At 37.5% G+C, this 22,109-nt stretch overlaps 1 protein-coding gene across 2 annotated transcripts in view; it reads left to right on the top strand.

The window, feature by feature from the left end:
• Positions 1-22,109, top strand: part of CRB1 (crumbs cell polarity complex component 1) — a 138,046-nt gene that overhangs the window by 18,802 nt on the left and 97,135 nt on the right. Inside the window, exons 2-4 of one of the 2 annotated variants that reach the window (XM_045983280.1) lie at positions 1,406-1,601; positions 4,484-4,623; positions 10,990-11,172. In XM_045983280.1, coding sequence (XP_045839236.1) covers positions 1,406-1,601; positions 4,484-4,623; positions 10,990-11,172 — 519 coding nt within the window. The remainder of the gene's footprint in view (positions 1-1,405; positions 1,602-4,483; positions 4,624-10,989; positions 11,173-22,109) is intronic. The other variant, XM_045983281.1, reaches the window with a different exon arrangement.

Genomic DNA, 22,109 nt, shown 5'->3' with positions numbered 1-22,109 from the left:
AATTTAATATGCTGGCATCCCTTTCAACTTAGGTAATTATAGAACCTAGTCACAATTGTAAGTGGTCAGCAATGTTAGAATATTCAGTCACTTTTGGGGCGCCTGGGTGGCTCAGTGGGTTAAAGCCTCTGCCTTCAGCTCAGGTCATGATCCCAGAGTCCTGGGATCGAGCCCCACATCAGGCTCTCTGCTCTGCAGGGAGCCTGCTTCCTCCTCTCTCTCTGACTGCCTCTCTGCCTAGTTGTGATTTCTCTCTGTCAAATAAATAAAAAATATTAAAAAAAAAAAAAAGAATATTCAGTCACTTTTTTTGTCAGGAAAGGTGGCACATAATCAAACAATTCATAGCTTCTGAGTTGTTTGAAAATCCTTCAATATCATTTTAATACGTAATTTATTATCCTGAGTTATAGGCATAGAAATAAAGATATGTAAAAATACATACTCTCCATTTTGCCTCTTTTAAAACATAAACAGATTTGACTATTTTCTATCAAATATTATTTTGACAGATTCAGTAGGGTAGTTTGTCTCCATGTGACTATTTTTTAAATCTTAGACTTCTTTGCTTATTAAATAATTTTCACTTACTATTTTGAGGGGAATAAATACATATATTTTAATGTAACATTACCTTAAAATGAAGTAGCTCCTAATAGTGCCTCTAATTATATTAAGTTTAAATCAGAAACTGATTTCCTAATTGAAAGTAGAATTTTACAACACTACAGAAAATTTAAATTTAAAAAAAAGCCTCTGCAGAAGGAGCACTTAAGAAATTAATTGCACATTGTATTTGTACAATATAGAAAGAACAAGTATTGTTTTTTTTTCTTCTAATAACATTTAGTATGTTTCGCCTACTATCATAAGCACTTTAGAACACATTGTAATTGTGAGGTAATTACAAGTATTGGTCCCATTTTTCAGGTGCAGAAACTGAGATATGGAAAGGTTAAGAATAGTTCAAGGTCACAGGCCTAATAAGTGGCCGTGCTAAGATCCCAAACTCAGCTCGTTTGACTTTGGAGTCTGAGTTCTTACTTCTTTACATGATGCCGAACTAACTGTTTAAAAATAATTTGAAAACATTGACCAGTCCCTTTTAAGCTTCCAACAAAAGTACAGTTAACAGTAACTTTGTTCTAAACATGACTTGTTTGAACAGACTAAAGAGCCACAAGCTGTTGTATGCAACAGTTCTTTGTAAGTAACAGCTGCTGTGCATTGTGCGACTTCCCACAAGTTGTGCCAGGAAGTTAATATCAATTACAGTTAAGGAGGAAATTATTTTGGGTAACATAACATTTGACAAGCGCTCTGGTAAATAAAGCACTGGCAAAGAGCTAAAATCTGAATGCTGCGCTAAAACTTTTCCTTTTTTCCGTGCTGACTCTCTTAAAAGGTGTGAACTGTGAAATGGAATTTGATGAATGTTGGTCCCAGCCCTGCCGAAACGGTGCAACTTGTCGGGATGCTGTGGGGGCTTATTTCTGTGACTGTCCCCCTGGATTCGTAGGTGAACACTGTGAACTCAATACCGATGAATGTGCCAGTCAGCCATGCCTCCATGGAGGGCTGTGCGTAGATGGGCACAGCAGGTACGTTTTCTCCTGTTTGGGTGATTGGCTTAGAGAGAACTCATGGACCAACAGCTATTACACCACTCTGGGGAGTTAGGAGAGCTCATGTCCTTAGCCGAAATGTTCATATTGCTTTACCCTTTAAGAGACAACAAGTAGTAATATTCAGCTTTTACTTTAAAAATGCATCCTTTGGAGAACATTTGTTCCAAGAGTGAGGATTTTCTGAGTTACTCTCATAATCGTTTAAAACATTTACGTTACAGAAAAACGCCAGCTTTTAAATTCCATGAATTAAACCTGTTGTAGCTAGGGAAGATGCAAAAATAAAGCTAGAGATCATTCTGTAAGTAAATATTAGGTTGTATTACATAATAACAAGGATATAAATCAAGTGGTGAATAGAAATCCTTCAGGAATTTTATATGAAAACACTGTTGGAAAAGGCAGTGGTATTAAATTGATTATATCTTGAATTTTCAGGTTTTCGGGGAATTGGGTGAATACAGTTGAGAGAGTAGAACAGCGAGAAGTAGCCGTGTGATTCTGCTCCAAAGCAGATTCTATCACTGGATTTTCAGTAAAATAAATAAACAAACAAATAACACCTTAATATGATACATACAGTAAATTTAGGTAACGGTAGTTGAATTGGTATAAAATATTTTCGAGAACTTTCTGATACCTAATTTTTTTTTAATAGGCTCCACATCCAGCATGGAGCCCAGCATGGGGCTAGAACTCACGACCCTGAGATCATGACCTGAGCTGAGATCAAGAGTCCGAGTCTTAACTGACTGAGCCACCCAGGCACCCCTGATACCTATTGTAACACAAATATTGAGTTATCAGATGCATAACAATTTGAACAGCATTAGTACTTAATGTCTTATTGGGTCCTTCAACAGCTCACTGGAAGGCAAGGTGAGCATTAACAGTCTCCCATTACATCAAGATGTCTAAAGTTCAGGGAAGTCAGGTGACTCCCACAAGTTCACACAGTTGTTTGCAAAGGAAGGACTAGAATCCAATTTTCCTTTATTTAATAAGATAGAATTTATCCCAAATCTGAGTTTCAAAGAGAATCAGACTCAAAAGGGGAAAGGGCACGTGTACTTCAACTATCAGCAAAATGATACAATTTTAAATAGAACAATGTGGGGTGCCTGGGCAGCATACTTGGTTAAATGACCCAACTCTTGGTTTAGGCTCAGGTCATGATCTCAGGGTCATGGGACTGAGCCCGAGTGGGGTCTGCTTAAGATTCTCTCTTCTTCTTACTTTCCTCCATCCCCTTCTCAAATAGATAAATAAATCTTTTTAAAAAATAAATAGAACAATGTAGATGTATATTTCTTTTGAAAACTGTAAAGCCTAACTTCTAATCACATTCCACATCTTGCCTCTGACTTTCAGTTTTACCCCAATCATCCTCCAGAGGCAGGAATCTACATTCCTGAAGGCAGGTTACTGACCAACATGCAGACACACCAGAATGCAAGTTTCCATACATGCAGTCCAAAAGAGCAGGAGATCTTTCCGTCCATGCTTTGCTGTCTCCACAAAGCATCAGACAGAAAACACAAAAAGCTTTTTCTTCCTATGGAAATGCAAGCAGAACAAGCCTGACTCCTGCTACCTTTCATTTCTTCAACTCATGTGCAATGAATAATTTTTTATTTTACCCTTATTTCTCTTACTACCTAAGTTTTGAGACAATAACCCCAAGGTCAATAAGTGCAACTTGATTTTGATTTCGTACAACAAGAAATTACCACATTTGCTATGAGGTTAATGGGAAATTCAGAAACTACACACACACACACACAGAAAACAGGTTCTTGCAGTCCAAAGGAATGTGCCAATAGAGTCTCTAATTCTAGGAACTGAGATCCACTAGTCAGCCTAAGTACATGGCTCTTGTCTCTAACGTCTTGTATATAGTAGATTTTTGGTAAATATTTTTAATTAGTAAGAGGATTTATCACTAGTAATACATACAAAAATTATAGTAACTTATTACATTTGCTAATATTTCAGTTTCCTTAGTGAAATCTTAGTCTCTGTATTTGATGGCAAATATACAGACAAACCATAATGGACAGGACTCCAACTCTTTATATATTCATAGGCGTTCTTTCCTCCAGACCTTCATTTTATCTAAGTTGAGTGTGCAAGCCCATCTTTTTACAGTACTAAGCCCGTGAGAAGGTCCCATCTAAATTAAAAGACTCCTCTTGATAAAGTCAACAAGTTCCTCCATCAGATTTGTGTTTTGAATCTGTCAGATAATCTCACTCAACCAATGAATGGTTAGAAATAGCAAGACTCAAATATTTCTGTAATGTAAAAATAAGAGAACATAAGTCACAGTTCATATAATGAGGGCTTTTCCTGTTTTTTAAATAATTTATTGTTTCATTTTTCATAAGGGACCTTATTAATGGGCTGTATATATAAAAGAATGACACAGTGGTATAAATCATTCTCTATTGCCTTCATAAATATTAACAACTTTATTTAGTCCTACTTAGTAGTAATTCAGTATTTTTCTGATGCTTCAGATACTGTGTCTATTCTTTATATGCACATTTAATTATCACAATAACCCTTGACATTGGTATTATTATCTTCAATTTATGGATGAGAAAACTGAAGTAAATCATCATGGTTTCCCAATCATTTTGCAGGAAGCCATACTATAAATTTAAAAAGATAATCAGATATTAGTATGGAAATACATAATGTTTTCAGACTTATAGAGATGATTTCCCAGAGTTCTTGCTATAAGTATTAAAACCATGCCTTGGGTCTCAGATGGTCAGGGGAAGAGACAGAATAAAGATATTTGATCTCAATATGACCAAGAGTTGATGTGAAAATTTCATTTTACTCTCCAGCTATAGCTGTAACTGCACGGGTAGTGGATTCACAGGGACACATTGTGAGACCCTGATGCCTCTGTGTTGGTCAAAACCCTGTCATAATAACGCTACATGTGAGGACAGTGCCGACAATTACACTTGTCACTGCTGGCCTGGTAAGTGACAAAGATCTTACTTTTTTGGGGGTGGGGGGTTTAGAATAGAAACAAATCACTCATAGCAAACACGAACTAAAAATTCTTACTGTTAAAAGTATAAAACCAACTCTTTCTTTTACTTATCATTGTTTAATTTAATTGTATTCTTCATTGCTCATACCTACTGCTACACAATGCATTGTCTAAAGTAGGTTACCAAGCTGTCCAAGCATCAGAACTTTCTAGAAAAAATGGAGAGGAAAAAATGAATAGAAGAGTCAGTTTCAGCACGGTCTTCGTGGAGAAAAATTCACTTGAAGATGCTTCCTTTTCTCCCAAGATGTTTTCTGTAATACCTAGAATATATGGAAACTCATGAAACAGTATTAAAATCCTAGGAGATTATATTATAATTCATGGAGTCAGTCAACATAATTATGATGGTCCCCATAGAGGATATAGAATATTCCAGAAATGGATGTATTCTCCTAGGCATTTATAATATAAGTGAGATTACCAGTTTAATATATATAAATCACAACTAAAAATTACACATAAGGGGTAATTAAACTGAGTGTGGAGGTGATACCGGAATCAGTAGAAAACGTTATAGAACACTCAAGTCAACTGGTCGTCTTTAAATATTGATGTTAATTTTGACAAAAAAAAAACCTGCTTGACATATTTTTAAACTAATTCTCACTTTGAGAATATCTCAATATATTGAGAATATCTCAAAGTATATCTCCTCTTTCTTGATCCTCTAGTAAAAAATGATAAACTTATGATTATTTAAAATCTATCTGTTTAAAGCTTACTGATCACCTCTCCATTTCTCCCTTTCATTTTACTATCTAAAGAAAAAAATAATCCTGTGGTTGGGGAGGAAATATGGAGACTGGAGTCAATCCAGTTGTTAGCAGCTTCCCATTGAAAGGCATCTCATTGTCTATTTAGCATGCTTTGGTTGCATATATTTTGTAGGTAAAAAACAAATGTGAGGGCGCCTGGGTGGCTCAGTGGGCTAAAGCCTCTGCCTTCGGCTCAGGTCATGATCCCAGGTTTCCTGGTATCGAGCCCCACATCAGGCTCTCTGCTCAGCGGGGAGCCTGCTTCCCCCTCTCTCTCTGCCTGCTTCTCTGCCTACTTGTGATCTCTGTCAAATAAATAAATAAAATCTTTTTAAAAAATGTGAAAGTGTAAAAGGAAGCTCTGAATTCTGTGGCTCAGGAATCTTTAGAAGTCATGTGTCAACCCACTTCCAGATAACGAATAGGGCCTCTTTTTTGCCCTTTGGTCAATGGTTTAATTTAAATACTGAAAATAATCCAAAATGTGTTTTTTTACTTTCTTGTGATCAATCAACAGCCAACATTCAATTAACACTCTGTACAAGATTCTATCTGGATATGGGTAGAGTAGACAATTTGGGAGTAGCACAAATCTATCCCTTATTAACTGAGTGAACTAAGGTGGTTACCTCTCAATTCTTATGTTCCTCATCTGCAAATTAGGGGTGAAAAAATGGCTTGTATTATTATGAAGAATAAAATTATAAAAATAGGGCCTGGAACATATTAGGTACTCAAAAAAAGCAACTGTTATTATGTACCAGGTTCTACAACAGGAGGTAGGAATTACATATGAGAATGGTTTCTGTTCTCTAGAGGGTTTGTAATGAAGTCAGGCAGTTAAGAAGACCTATCATAAAAAAAAAAAAAAAGAGAGAGAGGCAAATCTATATGGGTTCCATTCATTCATGGATTCAGTCATTTAAGCCACATGGATTACAGTACCACTTATATGTATCAGGGGTCTGGGAATCAAAAAGACATGGTCCCTTCTTCCAAAAAAATTTTAAATTCTAGTAGAGAGAGTGTTAAAAAAAATGTGCATAGTACAATTTTGGGTCCAGTAAAAGGCTACGATAGATTCTATAACAGGGAATAAGGGGGGAAGACGTACAGAGATGGCCTGATCCAGTAGGCACCATTTTAGAAAATTTGAAAGATCATGAAGCATATCCCAGAAATGTACTCACTAACTGTGTGACTTTGGAGAAGTTATTTTACTGCTCTGAGCCTTGGTTTCCTCATCTATAAAGCAAAGACGATAATAATATTCACTTTGTAGAATTACTTTAGAAAGAGATCCAGTAATATATATAAAGTTCCTACATCAGCCTAGACCATATTAAGTACTCAATAAATGTTAACTAGGTACCAAAATTAAGAGACTCTGTAGCTGGCATGTAGTTGCTCATAATTGATTTAAGGAAAGAAGAGAGGAAGGGAAAGGAAGATGGAAGGAAGAAAGGGCTATAGGCACACATGGAAAAGAGCATATCCAGTTGTAGAACTTTGAGTGATTGTTCCAAAATGCTGGACAACATAGCGCTGGTGGTAAAGAGCTGAGCTTGGGGAACAAGAAAAGACTCAAGCTAGATCACAATGCTGCTTGTCTACCTGGAACACTATGGGACAGAGAGGTAGCATAATCTGGCCTGCAGATTTAATAATAACTCTCTGGAAGAGATGGAGAGTGAGTGGAAGATGATTGAGAGAAATAAAACAAAGGCACTGATTCTAGTAAACAACAACAGAAAAGTTCTTCAGTAGTTTTAAACAAGAGATAAGGCTATTTGCCAGAACTATGACTACAGGGTTACCGGTGGGGATGAGGGAATGGATAGCCATGAGACTCTTGAGGAGGCAGCTGTGATGTGGGAATTAAGAAAGGGGCACAGCCCAAGGACAGTTCTGCTTGAGTTTCTTTCTTGGGTTACTGGATGATGGTGATTTTGCCTAGCTACAAAATTTCAGAATGTCTTTGTATCCTATTCTTACTGTTATATATAAAGAGAAGATTTAATGCTTCAGACTACCCTGTATCCAAGAAAAATAGACCATTCCTTTGGATTACAAGACCATAACTGAAGGCAATGGCAAAAATCCACCACTGGGGTCCTCACTTCAAACGTAATTAATTATAAGAAGTATCAGTCATCTTAAATGCTTATCTTAAAATTTTTCTTGTTACCCAGGTAAGATTGGATTTGTTTAAAAAAAGAAAAACATAAGAACCCTGGGGACTTGACTCAATATCATATTGTTCCTTTATACAAAGTTTTGTAGAAAAACTTATTATAACTATTGAATATAGCCTTCACTGAAAGAGTCTATTTATATACATGGTTAAAGGGAGCAGCAAACAAAATTCCCACAGGGCCCCAGTGGTGGGGACAGGACTGGGAAGACCATAAATCAGAACCTTCCTAATGTTCACTATAGGAATAAGATCATGCATGAGTCAGAAAGCAAAAAAAGGATTTATGAAGGTTTTAAATTACTTTGTAACCTGGCCTGGGTATGAGACTTGAGACTTAAACTGAGAAGAAAATTGAAAATAGTTGGAGCTTTCTTCAACAAGTTCAGTGTAGCACAGGAATACCACTTTATAAAAACTTATGAAAAAGTGGGTTTAAGGGGTGCCTGGATGTCTCAGTGGGTTAAAGCCTCTGCCTTCAGCTCAGGTCATGATCTCAGGTCTGGGATCGAACCCCGCATCAGGCTCTCTGCTCAGCAAGGAACCTGCTTCCCCCTCTTTCTCTGCCTGTCTCTCTGCCTACTTGTGATCTCTGTCTGTCAAATAAATAAATAAAATCTTAAAAAAAAAAAAAAAGAGAGAGCGAGAGAGAGAGAACTTTGGAACCAAGAACCAAGAACCAATAACTAGGGTTCTTGGTGGGGGAAGGGTCACCACAAAGGATTGTGGGATTTGATCTGAATGTGCTTTTAATTTCCTTTTTCTTTCTTTCTTTCTTTCTTTTTTTTTTGATTTATTTATTTATTTGACAAACAGAGATCACAAGTAGGCAGAGAGGCAGGCAGAGACAGAGAGAGAGGGAAGCAGGCTCCTTGCTGAGCAGAGAGCCTGATGCGGGGCTTGATCCCAGGACCCTGAGATCATGACCTGAGCCGAAGGCAGAGGCTTTAATCCACTGAGCCACCCAGGCGCCCCTTAATTTCCTTTTTCATCTGGAAGTTTCTTCTTCAAATAGTTGAGAAAGACCTCAAGAGTCATATATGACTGGGGCACCGGGGGGCTCAGTGGGTTAAAGCCTCTGCCTTCGGCTCAGGTCATGATCCCAGGGTTCTGGGATCGAGCCCCGCATCGGGCTCTCTGCTCAGCGGGGAGCCTGCTGCTTCATCTCTCTCTGCCTGCCTCTCTGCCTACTTATGATCTCTGTCTGTCAAATAATAAATAAATAAAAATCTTTAAAAAAAAAGAGTCATATGTGTCAAAGGTATTATACTGTTGAGCAACAGAATTTGTGTTGTGGTTATGGTTTGTCATATCACCCCATTCAGGTTTTTATTTACATTACAAAATGAGTAATCACATCATGTCCTCATTATTTGCTTACTAATGGTCAATTCTCCAATTTACTTGCTCAACTAGAATTGTAATCTAAATGGTTGATTATTACTCTTTGGCTCTCATTCAGTGTTTGATTGAAAGTCTACTATTTATGCACTGCTCAGTATTAGAGTGGTGAATAAATAAAAAATAATCCTTGATTTTTTTGGAGCTTAAGGTCTATTGAGGGACACAATACATAAAAACAATAACAAAATACATACATAAAAACAATAACAAAAATAATAAATTATTGTATGAGCAATGAAAGAAATAACTGGGTGATATGAAAGAAAGCAAAGGGATTTTACTGAGATTTGTTCATGAGAAAAAGCCATTCCAAGACAATCATACAAGATTAAGTCTCAAAACTAAGACTTAGCCAACCACAGTCTTGGAGGAGCATATTCTAGGTGAGGAAACTCTGTCATAAAGGCCCCAGGGGAGAAAACATTCTAGGGAAGGAATGTAGAGATGGGAATGGGACCAGATAATAAAGGGCATTTCAGGTTAAGGATTTTGAATTTTATTTTGTATGAAAGCAGAAGCCACTGAGTGATTTTAAAGTAAAGAAATACCGTGATCAGATTTATAGGTTTTATAATTTTGGATTGTAAATTTTATTTTAAAAACATATTTCTCAGCAGAGCTAAGTGACATTGCAAAGATCTTTAGTTGAATGTGAAGTCACATATTATAAGTCAAATTATGTTCTTTAAGTACTTCATATTTGAGCTTATGTGTGTATCATGCTATGTAAGTCATCTTATAAATCAATCAGAAAGACAGTCTAATGGGAAAAACAGGAAACTGATATGAAGTGAGTTTTAAAAATCCCAAAGCATGTTAAATTCAATAGTCACTGGGGAAAATGTAAACCCAAACATTAATGAAATACAATTTTTAAAAAATCCAACTAACAGGTAAAACATTGCATTTGGTGATAGCAGTTTTTGGCAAGTTTGGAGCTATATGCTTCTCCATCCAGTGCTAGTAAGTATACAGATGGCACAACTACTCCCGAGCTGTTGATCCGTGTCTAGGAAAATAAAAACTGTACATAATCTGTAACTCAGAAATTCCATCCTACGCAAGGACCCCAGTGTTATACCCAGACATTTACAGAAGCATGCATATATAATTAAACTACGGTGAAACTATGGTTATAGAATACTTGGAATAGTTTAAAATTATGAGTTAGATCTGTATTACTAACATGGATAGATTGTGCAAGAGAGTGAAAAAAGTAAGTTACAGAAGGATGTGTACAGCGCGATTCCGGTTATGTTAATACGCACACAATAAGACTCTATTTATGAATATATATAGTTTTTTAAAAACAGGTGCACGTGTATATAAAGCCAAAGAAATAGTTCTGGCATGGACTGTCTTTTATATTTAATATTTAAATTTTTTATAAAGGACGAAATGTTTTGTTTTTATTCTTATCCTTAATAAAATGACCCAGCTAAATCCATTTAAATACAAAATAATTTTTTATTTTGTCCAACACAGTGTGAAGAAGTAATCATTTGCCTTTGCTTTGAGTTCTAAGAAAAGAATTTAGGGCTGGTTCTGTAGTTTCTACTGACTTTTTGGCTATTTTCTTTTTTTTTCTCTTTTTGGCTATTTTCTTAAAAAATACTATTTTCTTGCTAAAAATTCAGTTGGAGTATCTGAGGAAATGGAGTCTTTAAAATAATCAGGAAATCAAAGTTATCCTGAAGTCCCGTTTTATCTTTCTAATCTAATATTTTTAAAAATATTGGTCAGTAGGGTACATGTGATTCCTTTGCTACTGCTGTTGGCAAGGAAAGCTTCTCTTACCAGATTCTCTTGTTCGCTCCTTGAGGGCAGCACATGGTCTTGTTAATTGGTACCAGCACAGTGGTCAGTCTCCTTTCAGGCATAAACTCTGGAGGAGGAGTTTTGACTCAGCTGCTTCTCTGAACTTTTATCCTACAGGATACACGGGTGCCCAGTGTGAGACCCATATCAACGAATGCAACAGGAACCCCTGCCTGTCTGGTGGGACATGTGTAGAGCTGTCCCCAGAGACACAATATGGACGCCTTGCTCAGCTGCCTTCTTCATTCAGCCACCCTGAAGCCTTAGGTTATGTTTGTATCTGTCTGCCTGGACTCACAGGTGAGGACAAAGAGGAGAGAGGACTTGACTCTCTAGTACTTTATGGCAGATCATGCATTCAGTCAAATGGTGTATTAACAGTAAGATCTGCGCAGTATAAGCTCTCTTGCTGTGGTGCAAAGGGTCCCCCTTGTGGGCATGAAAAATACCATGTTTCATATATCCTAATTCTTCAAATCATGAAGAAAATGTTAAAAATAAGGATAAAAGAGGGAAATGTTTTTATACATTATGCTGGGAACTGGAACCCAACTCCAATTCTTTATTTTATAAACAGAAAATGTTGGAATTTTTATTATATAGTAATATTAAACTTTTACGTTATTCAAATTTGTTCTAAAAAAAGTTAGTGCACTTATTTATATTTACACTGAGAAAAATCATCTAGTCTCAAGTAATCTTCCTCACTGCTTTATAGCTAAACGTGTTCTGTATGTCAAAGTCAAGTGACTCTTTTTATAAGGCATTCTTACTCTGAATCCCAGAGGAAGTTTGCATTTATATTTTCTAATGAGCAGTTGTATTTGTGTCTGCTTCCATGTTCTGAAAAATTTCAGAAGTTTGGAGATTAAAAAAAAAGTTTGGAGACAGTCCCCATATTTGGTAATGAGTAATGACCTACAACTGTGTAGATACCACTGAGAAAACTAATTACAATCTACCTTTCCATCTTACTTCTTTCTCAATAGATTAATTGATATCTGAGGAAAATATTTCAGTTGTTATTAAATATTTCTGAGAAAAGTAAATGAGGAATAAGAAAAAAGAGGAGGGTGGGTGTCTGTCTCCATTTACTATTCCTTTTCGTGTTTCACTTAAGAAATTTAATCTTTTGATTCATGGCAGTGTTTGCTATAGGAGAGAGTTTCTTATTCACCATCCTCTCTATCAGAACACATAGGAGAAAAATCTCCTCGAGGTCAGGATAAGTAGTATTTTTCCTGAACAACTTCTAGCTTGCTTTCTTTTTCCCTTAATAAAAAGGCGTGCAGATAAATCTTAATAAATGATAAAAAGCATGAAATAAATTCATGTAATATATCATATTTCCCAATTAGTAGCTAGAAATCTTATTGGTTAATGTGGGTTCTACAGCATTAGCTTTTTTCTGGAACATATTTATGTATTTACCTTACCCCGGATTATTTAAATTTCCTGTTTCTGTTTCTTATGGTTGCTCTTTTTTTCTTATTTTTTTTCTAAGTTATTTGATATTGGTATAATGTATGTATTTTTGTCAGCTACTCTAAATTCTTTTAAATTCTTCTTGAAACAAGGTAAGGGAGTTATAAATGTTTTTAAATGTTAGATTTAGGGTTATAAAGAGAAAATTATATCAAACCCAGAGGCCACTGCAAATATTGCCTCATTGGACAAAAGAACATTTTTGACCAATGCATCTGCATGTCCAAACAGGAGAGGCAGTCAGATGTTCTGGGAAAGTGTGTTGGCGTCAGTATCCGAGGAGCTGCTAAGAATGATTATATGAGTTAAGAAATCTTGGCTGTCCCACATCTCTATGGCTTAATGAAATCACTTATTTTTCACTGATGTCAAATCCAAGATGGGTTCTCATGATCAGTTGTCCTCTGAATGGTGATTCAGGGTCATAGGCTCCTCTCTCTCTCTTTTTCTTTTTTCATCTTCAAAAGTGGTTTCCAAGTTCATCATACTCTTCTGCAGCAGGCCACTGGCGGGGGAAGGAAAATGGAACATGGCCTCTGGAAGGTTTTTATAGGCCAATACCAAAAGTAGTGGCTATCTCTCTATTCACATTCTATTGGTCAAATTTAGTCATATGACCACAAAGACTGAGAGATCTAGTTTTGTTGTGTCGCTAAAATAAAAAGAGTTTTTATGAACAATGATCCCCTATGTCTTCTCATTCTCTTGACACTCTCTTTTGTAAAGCAAAGTTTTAAATTTTAGGGGTGCCTGGGTGGCTCAGTGGGTTAAGCCTCTGCCTTCGGCTCAGGTCATGATCCCAGGGTCCTGGAATCGAGCCCCGCATCTGGCTCTTTGCTCAGCGGGGAGCCTGTTTTCCCTTCTCTCTCTGCCTACTTGTGATCTCTGTCTCTCAAATAAATAAATAAAATCTTTAAAAGAAAAAAAGAGTTTTAAATTTTAATGAGGTTCAGTTTGTCAATATTTCTTTCATGGACTGTGCCTTTAGTGTTGTATCTAAAGAGCCATCAGCTTACCCAAGGTTATCTAGGTTTGCTCCCATGTTTGTTTCTAGACATTTTATAGTTTTGCCTTGTACATTTAGGTCTGCAGTCAGTCCATTTTGAGTTAATTTTCAGGAAGAATGTAAGGTTTGTGTGAAAATTCACTTTTCTGCATGTAGATATCCAGTTGTTTCACCATGTACCGAAAAGAATTTTGCTTCGCTTCTTTGTCCATGATCAGATGACTCTGTTTACATGCATCTTTTTCCAGGCCATCTATTCGGTTCTAATTGTCTATCTGTGTATGTTTTGCCAATACCACGTGCGATTACTGTCTGAAGTCTTGAAGTTGGGTCATGTCAGTTCTCCAACTTTGCTCTCTTTCAATATCCTGTTGCTATCCTGGGTCCTTTGCCTGTCCATATAAACTTTACAATAAGTTTGTTGTTATCCGTGAAATTATTTGGTGGGATTTTGTTTGGGATTGTATTGAATCTATAGATCAAATTGGAGAGAACTAACATCATGACAATATTGAATCTTCCTACCCATGAGCATGGGATATTTCTCCACTTATGTAGCTCTTTGATATCCTTCATCAGAAATGTATAGTTTTCCTCATATAGATCTAGTATGTATGTTGTTAGATTTATACCCAAGCATTTCATTTTTGACATGCTAATATAAATGTGTTATTAATTTCTAATTCCACTTGTTCATTGCTGTTGTATAGGAAAGCAATTGACTTTTGTATATCAACTTTATCCCTGGCAACATTGCTATAATCTTTTTTTAGTTCCAGGAAAGTTTTTGAGTTCTTTCAGATTTTCTATGTAGACAGTCATGCTAAAAAATTGGTGTTTGCATGGTATACCTTTTTCCATCCTTATACTTTCAACCTACTTGTCATTGAATTTGAAGTGAGTTTCTTATAAACAGCATATTAAACAGCATATTATTAGGTCAAGATTTTATTTTTTTTTAGTATTTTTAAAATTTTATTTCTTTTCAGTGTTCCAGAATTCATTGTTTATGCACCACACCCAGTGCTCCATGCAATACGTGCCCTCCTTAGTACCCACCACCAGGCTCGCCCATCCTGCCACCCTCCTCCCCTCCAAAACCCTCAATTTGTTTCTCAGGGTCCACAGTCTCTCATGGTTTAAAAAAAAAAAATTATCCTGTCAATTTCTTCCTTATAATTAGTGTATTTAGGCCATCAACATTTAATGTTGATTAATATTGGTAATATTGATATGTTCAGTTTGAATTCTGTCATTTTATTATTTGTTCTCCGTTGGATTCCTTTGTTGTTCTTACCTTCCGATGGGTTACTTGACCATTTTTTCAGGATTTCATCTTGAGTTATTTATTTGGATATTTTGTGTAGTTTTCATAGTGGTTGTTTGGGGTATTACAGTATACACATGTGATCTACCAAGCCTACTGGTATTAACATTTTACTGCTTTGAGTGAAGTAGAGGAAACTTACTTCCATTTTAGGTCCCTTTATCTTCCTCCATTTTAGAACATCGTTGTCTTCAAGATCAGATGGTATTATAATCCTTATTTTAATCACTCCATATAATTTAGAAAACTCATGAAAAGAATTGACAATTCTTTCAGCATTTGAAAAGCTACACATTCCTTTTTTTTCTTTATTTATTTTTTTTTCTTTTGGAGATAGAGCAACAAAGGAGGGGCATAGGGAGAGAGAGAGATCGAGAGAGAGAGAATCCCAAGCAGGCTCCAGGCCCAGCACAGAGCTTGATGAGGGGCCCGATCCCACAACCCTGAGATGGTGACCTGAGCCAAAATCAAGAGTCAGACACCTGACCAGCTGAGCCACCTTGACACACCTCTATTTTTAACTTTTTGAGGAACCTCCATATTCTTTTTCAGAGTGGCTGCACTGATTTGCATTCCCACCAACAGTGTAAGAAGGTTCCCCTTTCTCCTCATCCTCGCCACCATCTGTTGTTTACTTGTTGGTTTTAGCCATTCTTATAGGTGTGAGGTGGTCTCTCATTATAGTTTTGATTTGTTTTTCCCTGATGATGAGTGATGTTAAGCATCTTTTCATGCGTCTGCTAGTCACTTGTATGTCTTCTTTGGAAAAATGTCTATTTATGTCTTCATCTCATTTCTACACTAGATTATTTGTTTTTTGGGTGTTGAGTTTGCTAAGTTCTTTATAGATTTTGGATACAAACCCTCTATCAGAGATGTCATTTGCAAATATCTTCTCCCATTCCGTAGGCTGTGTTTTAGTTTTTGAGGTCCCAATAGTTCATTTTTGCTTTTGTTTCCCTTTCCTCAGGAGATGTTTCTAGTAAGAAGTTGCTCTAGCCAAGGTCAAAGTTACTGTCTGTCATTCTCCTCTAGGATTTTGATGGCTTCTTATCTCATATTTAGATCTTTCATCCATTTTGAATTTGTTTTCATGTGTGGTGTAAGAAAATGGTCCAGTTTCATTCTCTTGCATGTTTTTGTCCAGTTTTCCCAACCATTTGTTGAAGAGACTGTCTTTTTTCCATTGGACATTCTTTCCTGCTCTGTTGAAGATTAGTTGACCATATAGTTGTGGGTCTATTTCTGGGTTTTGTATTCTGTTCCATTGACCCATAAATCTGTTTTTATGCCAGTACCGTACAGTCTTGATGACTACAGCTTTTGATGGGAGTCTCTATGCCTCCTGGATTTGGATGTCTGTCTCCTTCCCCAGATTAGGGAGGTTTTTAGGTATTATGTCCTTACATAAACTTTGTGTCCCTTTTCCCTCTCTTCTTCTGGGACCCCTGTGATAGAAATGTTATTATGATTTATTGAGTCGCTGAGTTCCCTAAGTCTACGTTTATGATCTAGTATTTTTCTTTCCCTTTTCTTTTCAGCTTCATTATTTTCCGTAATTTTATCTTCTCTATCACTGATTTGTTCCTCTGCTTCTTCCATCCTTGTGGGCATTACATCCAGTCGGTTTCCCATTTTGGCTATTACTTATTTCATTTTGGCCTGACTTGTTTTAAGGGTTTTATCTCTGCAGTGAGGGACTCCTTATCTTTTATGCTTTTCTTAAGCCCAACTACTATTCTTATTATTCTGGCTTTAAATATTAGATTAGGGATATTTTTTATATCTGTTTCAATTAGATCCCTGTCCGTGACCTTTTCTTCTTCTTTCCTTTGGGATGAATTCTTCTGTCTTGGCATTTTATCTAGGTCTCTGTCTTCCATGTGTTAGGAAAGTCTATTATGCTCCCTGGTCCTGAGAGGAATGACTTTATTAAGAGTAAGTCATATACTATCCAGGGCCTGGTGCTTCAGGAAGCATCTCTGATGCATGCTGTGTGCACTCTGCTGTTGTGTTTTGGCTGCTCTTTTCTTCAGGTCAGTTCTCTGTAGTTTCTCCTTGCCTGCAGTGGGGAGTGCTTGTACCTTGGCCAAAGAGTGGTGGCTTTTAATTAGGTGTGCTCCGGTCTGCGTGTTAAAAGAGACCTGATGCTATTTCCACTAGAGCTGAAGCTTTGCAGAACTCTATGGTCAATAGACCTGGGGTGTGTTGTGGGGGAGGGCGGGGTTGTTCTGGTCTTCTAGGGGAAGGGCCTGCTGCTTTGGGTTTTAGGTACACTTGCAGACAAAAGCAGCACCAGCAGCACGAAGGGGGTGGGGCTTAGTGTAAGTGATTTAGGCCACCATTGCTAGTGCTGTGATGCTTACTGAGGTTAGTTTATGCTGAGGGGCCAGACAGGCAAATGGGGCCAGCCCCCTCCCTTGACCCCAGAGGGGGGTTTGTGCCTACCATTGTCCAGGAAACCCCCTCAGAAGAGTGAACAATCTCTCCTTGTGTTTCCCAAGTGTTCCCCAGATCACCATCTGACTGTGTCCAGGCTGTCTGCCCACTTCTGTTCTATCCCAGTCAGGCCAGCTGAGTTTTAAAACCCCCAAACTTTAGGGACCTGGCCTGGCAGGGCCAGGATCTCCTCCAGGAGAAGATCTTACCATGCTGGGACTGATGCAGGTTTGTCTCAGAAGGGCAGTTGCACCAAAACACAGGGGTGTAAAGTTTGAAGTAAAGCACTGCAAAGAGCTAGTGTCCAGGTTAGCTGCCTTCAGCAGGTGTCTCTGTGCCTATGCTGAAGGGCGGGGAGGGAACCGGGACCAGCTAGCTCTTTTGTTCTTGGAGAGGCAATGCCTCCTCTCCCAAATGTGCTGCAGAGCGTTGGTGGTATAGTGGTGAGCATAGCTGCCTTCCAAATGTGCTGCAGAATAGGAGAATCATCTCTCCCAGTGTGTCCCAGGGAATCCTCAGGTCACATTCTCTGCCCCCAGGCTGTATGTCATTCTTCTCCACAGGAGCACTGTAGTGTCCACTGGGTTCTATATGAGCCATACCTGGGACCTCTGAAACTCTAGTCTTTGAGGGGTGCCTGTGTGGCTTAGGTAGTTAAGCCGATATCTCTTCATATTGGCTCAAGTCATGGTCTTCGGATCATGAGATCAAGCCGTGTATGGGGCTCCATGCTAGGCATGGAGTCTGCTTAAGATTCTCTTTCTGCCCTTCCCCCGTCTGCCCTGTGTGTGCACATATGTGCATGTGCTCTCGCTCTCTCTCTAAGGAAAAAAAAAAACCAAAAACTCTAGTCTTGAGACCTGCTGGTTGTAAAAACTCACAAAAATCAGCCCCTCTTGTTTTCCAAGTCAGTGGCTTCGGGAGAAGTGCTTTCCTTGCACTCCTCTTCTCTCTCTCTCTCTCTCTTTCTCTCACATCTCTTCATCAACAGGGCTCCCTCCCCTCCACAGCACTCCCAATCCATTTCTCCCCCGAACCTCGTCTCCATACACCTTCCACAATGTGGCCCCTTCTCTCCTTCTAGTTGTGCAGCATGTTCTGTCAGTCCCCAGATTGATTTCTGGGTGTGCAGAATGATTTGATATTTTATCTAGCTGTGTTCAAGGGACGAGGCAAGCCTAGGGTCCTCCTACCACTCTGCCACCTTAGCTCCTTCTCCCGGTACCACTTCTTTCTACCCTCTGTGGTTTACAGTCAGAAATCGTGTCATTGAAATTAGTGTTGCCATATAGGTAATGCATCATTTCTCTGGCTGCTTGAAAAGAAAACACATGATAGTGATAATACCTTCAACTTTGTATTTAGTTTTCAAAATTTTATTTATGATGTGTCTGGGTGTAAATTTACTTGTGTTTGTTCTATTTGAGCTCCATTCAGCTTTTCAAATCTGGATTTATGTCTTTTGCCAAATTTAGGAAGTCTATCTGAGGAGAATTTGTAGTCACTTATTAAATTATTTTATGATAATCCTTGTCTGATAATTCTAACATCTGATGTAACTCAGTGTTGATGTCAGTTTATTTTCTTTTCTCAGTCAGTTTGTAGTTTTCTAGTTCTTGGTATGATGGATCATTTTCAGTTGAATCCTGGACATTTGGGATGTTACTTTAGGAGACTCCAAGTCCTATCAGAATGTTTTTTAATTTTAGCTGGCAGTCACCTGCTTAGTTTTGGCAGATAGGTCCTGGCCTACTCTGATGGGCTATGGATCCAACGACCAGTTAAGCTGCAGAGCTGTTGTAGTGTTATTTTGGTCTGCTCAGTTCATCTGGTGTCACTGGGGTTCCTACTGGTCTCTGTTAATGAAATAAATGCCACACAGTTTGTTTTTTACAAGCTATGCATTTTTTCAGTTTTATCTCTTATTAGATCAAAATAAAATTTCCATCATGATAAAAAATGTAGATTTTATAATACATTTAATGATAGAGCTCCATTCAAAGAAACCACTAGAGCTATTAAATATAGCCACAAACTAGTCTTTTTTTATTGTAATTAAGGATGTATTTATTACTCTTCACTACATGTAGAGTTACCTTCTATGTTGAAAATGGTTGTGGTTGCATATACAATATAATTTTCCAACTTTTTATAATTAAAAGTGAACTATACTACAATAGAAATTAACTCAGAGTCCTGGAAGACAATACTCAGGGAGATAGAAATGAAGACAGCTTAAGGTTATAGAAAGTGAGAAATAGGGGTGCCTGGGTGGCTCAGTGGTTTAAGCCTCTGCCTTTGGCTCAGGTCATGATCTCAGGGTCCTGGGATCGAGCCCTGCATCGGGCTCTCTGCTCAGTGGGGAGCCTGTTTCTCCCTCTCTTTCTGCCTGCCTCTCTGCCTACTTGTGACCTCTCTCTCTGTCAAATAAATAAATAAAATAGTTAAAAAAAAAAAGAAAGTGAGAAATAGTAAAAACATGGAGACAGTATTTTGGTGAGTAGCTCCAAGCCCCTCTAAAGGAGGACTAGCTTTTGATCCAGGGAATCTTCTGGGAATTCCAACAAGTGAAGCAAGTTATCATGGCCCAGAGAAACCAAAGTCTCATTCAGTGAGATAATTGAGAAAAATATGAATATCCATTTAGGTATTTTAATGACTTGGAAGCTCATGGGTCTAGTTGCAGTAATGGTTACTATTCTCCAATTCCCCAAAATCATTATATAAAATTTCTTTGGCAAAATATCTTCACATACGGTCATGACTGTTCTGTGCACATAGCCACAGTTCTCAAATTGAAATAATAATGGTGCATAAACACTTGATTTAAAGGTGGACGCATTTATTTAAACCCATGTATTCACATAATTTGATTTTTAAAATTTTTATCTATCTATATTTATTTATTTTTAAAAGATTTTATTTATTTATTTGGCAGAGAGAGACACAGCGAGAGAGAGAACATAGGTGTGGGGGGGTGGAGAGGGAGAAGCAGGCTTCCTGCAAAACAGGGAGCAGCAGGGAGCCCAATGTAGGGCTCAATCCCAGGACCCTGGGATCATGACCTGAGCCAAAGGCAGATGCTTAATGACTGAGTCACCCAGGTGCCCCTTCACATAATTTTAATGGCAAGTTAAATAAATGTATAATTATAAGGTCTATAGTTGAATAATATTGTTCAGTCCATTCCAAAATCTGTAAATTAGTTCTATTTTGTATGACCATCCTTGACCGTTACTGGAAGAAATGTTGGCTGCTTCTTTCTATTAGGTTTTAGCTTTCCAGTTTGGGGTAATGGACTCAGTTCTAGGGATATAATGATGAAAATGCATGATGTTTTCCTAAAGGAAACTGAAAAACCATGAGAAAAAGATGCACAAAAATACAAGATACAATATAATAACTGCCACAGCAAAGCCATAAAAAAGCAGTCAGACAAATCAGAAAAAGGAGACCTGTTCATGCTATTTATGCCAGATGGAATTTATTGAAAATTATAAGAATCCAAATAACTTGATAAGTTAGCCTTGTTTAATACAAAGGATGATGTTAAGTCCTAAAAATTAAGACAGGATCTCATGACCTGTGTGCTTACGCTCTAAGCATCTTGTTTTAACCAACCAAGCTAAATTGGAAACAATTGACTAATGTTTGTAATGTTCACATTTTGTCTCTGTTTATCAAAATATGGTCATGATAATACCTTTAACAAGTTTCCCAACTGTCTCATAAACCAAGTCCAATTTTCAATGCTAACTTTCACTCCCAACTCCAATTAGCATTTCCTCCAACTAAAAGCAACACCATCACTGGTCTCTGGAATGCTACATTGTTGCCTCCGAGCCTGGGATTTATTCTGCTTCACCCATCTGCTCTCTGCATGGAAAGAATTGAGGAGTGCAGCAGGGGATCCTATGAAGTCCTGGCTTCAAACCTCAGGCAGAAATAGCAGGGTTTTTAACAATAAACACCCCGATGAGAGCCACCTGGCAAAGTGACTGTATGCAGGAACTCTCAATTCTCAGGTTCATCTGCTTCAAGCACAATGTTACTAAAAATGAAGCATTCACTTTTCCTTAAAAATGAAATTCTGTCACTTTACCTAAATCTGACTGAAATAGCCACATAGGGCCAAACATGTAACATTGAAAGTGTCATGTATTCATGAAATATTGAGGTATATGGGGACCGTCAAAATCTCCTGCCTAAAGAGGAATTTTCAATAGAATTTTTTCATTTGCAGATTTTATATTATAGGCTTATTGTTGTTCTTAGACATGCATTGTTTTTCTTACTTACAGTTTCCACCTTTGAGAGTATAGATCCCAAATAACTTGAACAGATATTAGTTATACATAAACTATTACTCTAAAAGATCAAATGTTGCTTCAATCTTTACTTCATAAAATGTGCATTAGTATTTCCAATTGATCCATCTAATTCATTCCTTTGCCTTTGTTATGCATATTCTAGACAAAAAACTATTTGTAGTGTGTATGAACACATCTCTGCTTGTACTAATTTTGGTTTTGCTATGGTAACTACAACAATTAGGAAAAGTATGCCACCTAGTTATTAGATTAATTCTGAAAACCATGTTTATTGTGCTTACTATTTGCTATCTATAAAGATATTATAGCAAGTAGGAAAATGTAATAGTCATGATTCGATAGACCAAATACAGAACAAGTATAGAGAATGGGCATGTCTATGATACCCAAATGACAAAGATAGGGAACCATGACATCAGGGGCCTTGGCTACTTTACCAGGTTAGCGTCATTTTGTTGACTTGAAATCAAAGACCTAAGGAAAACCTCTCAAATGAATAATAAGGAGACAGATGCCAGTGCTCAAAATCAAATACTCTGGCCAACATGCGTTAGAAACGGACTAGTTTTCTGAAACAAGAGAATAAACCATTATAAATTCTTCACTAAGAGATTAATAATTAAATTCTCAGTAATCCACATTGTCATTC

Source organism: Meles meles, chromosome 17 (genome assembly GCF_922984935.1).
Source record: "Meles meles chromosome 17, mMelMel3.1 paternal haplotype, whole genome shotgun sequence".
Classification (NCBI taxonomy): domain Eukaryota; kingdom Metazoa; phylum Chordata; class Mammalia; order Carnivora; family Mustelidae; genus Meles; species Meles meles.
Note: the sequence above shows the minus strand (reverse complement) of the source record. Positions and strands in the feature narration are given on the sequence as shown.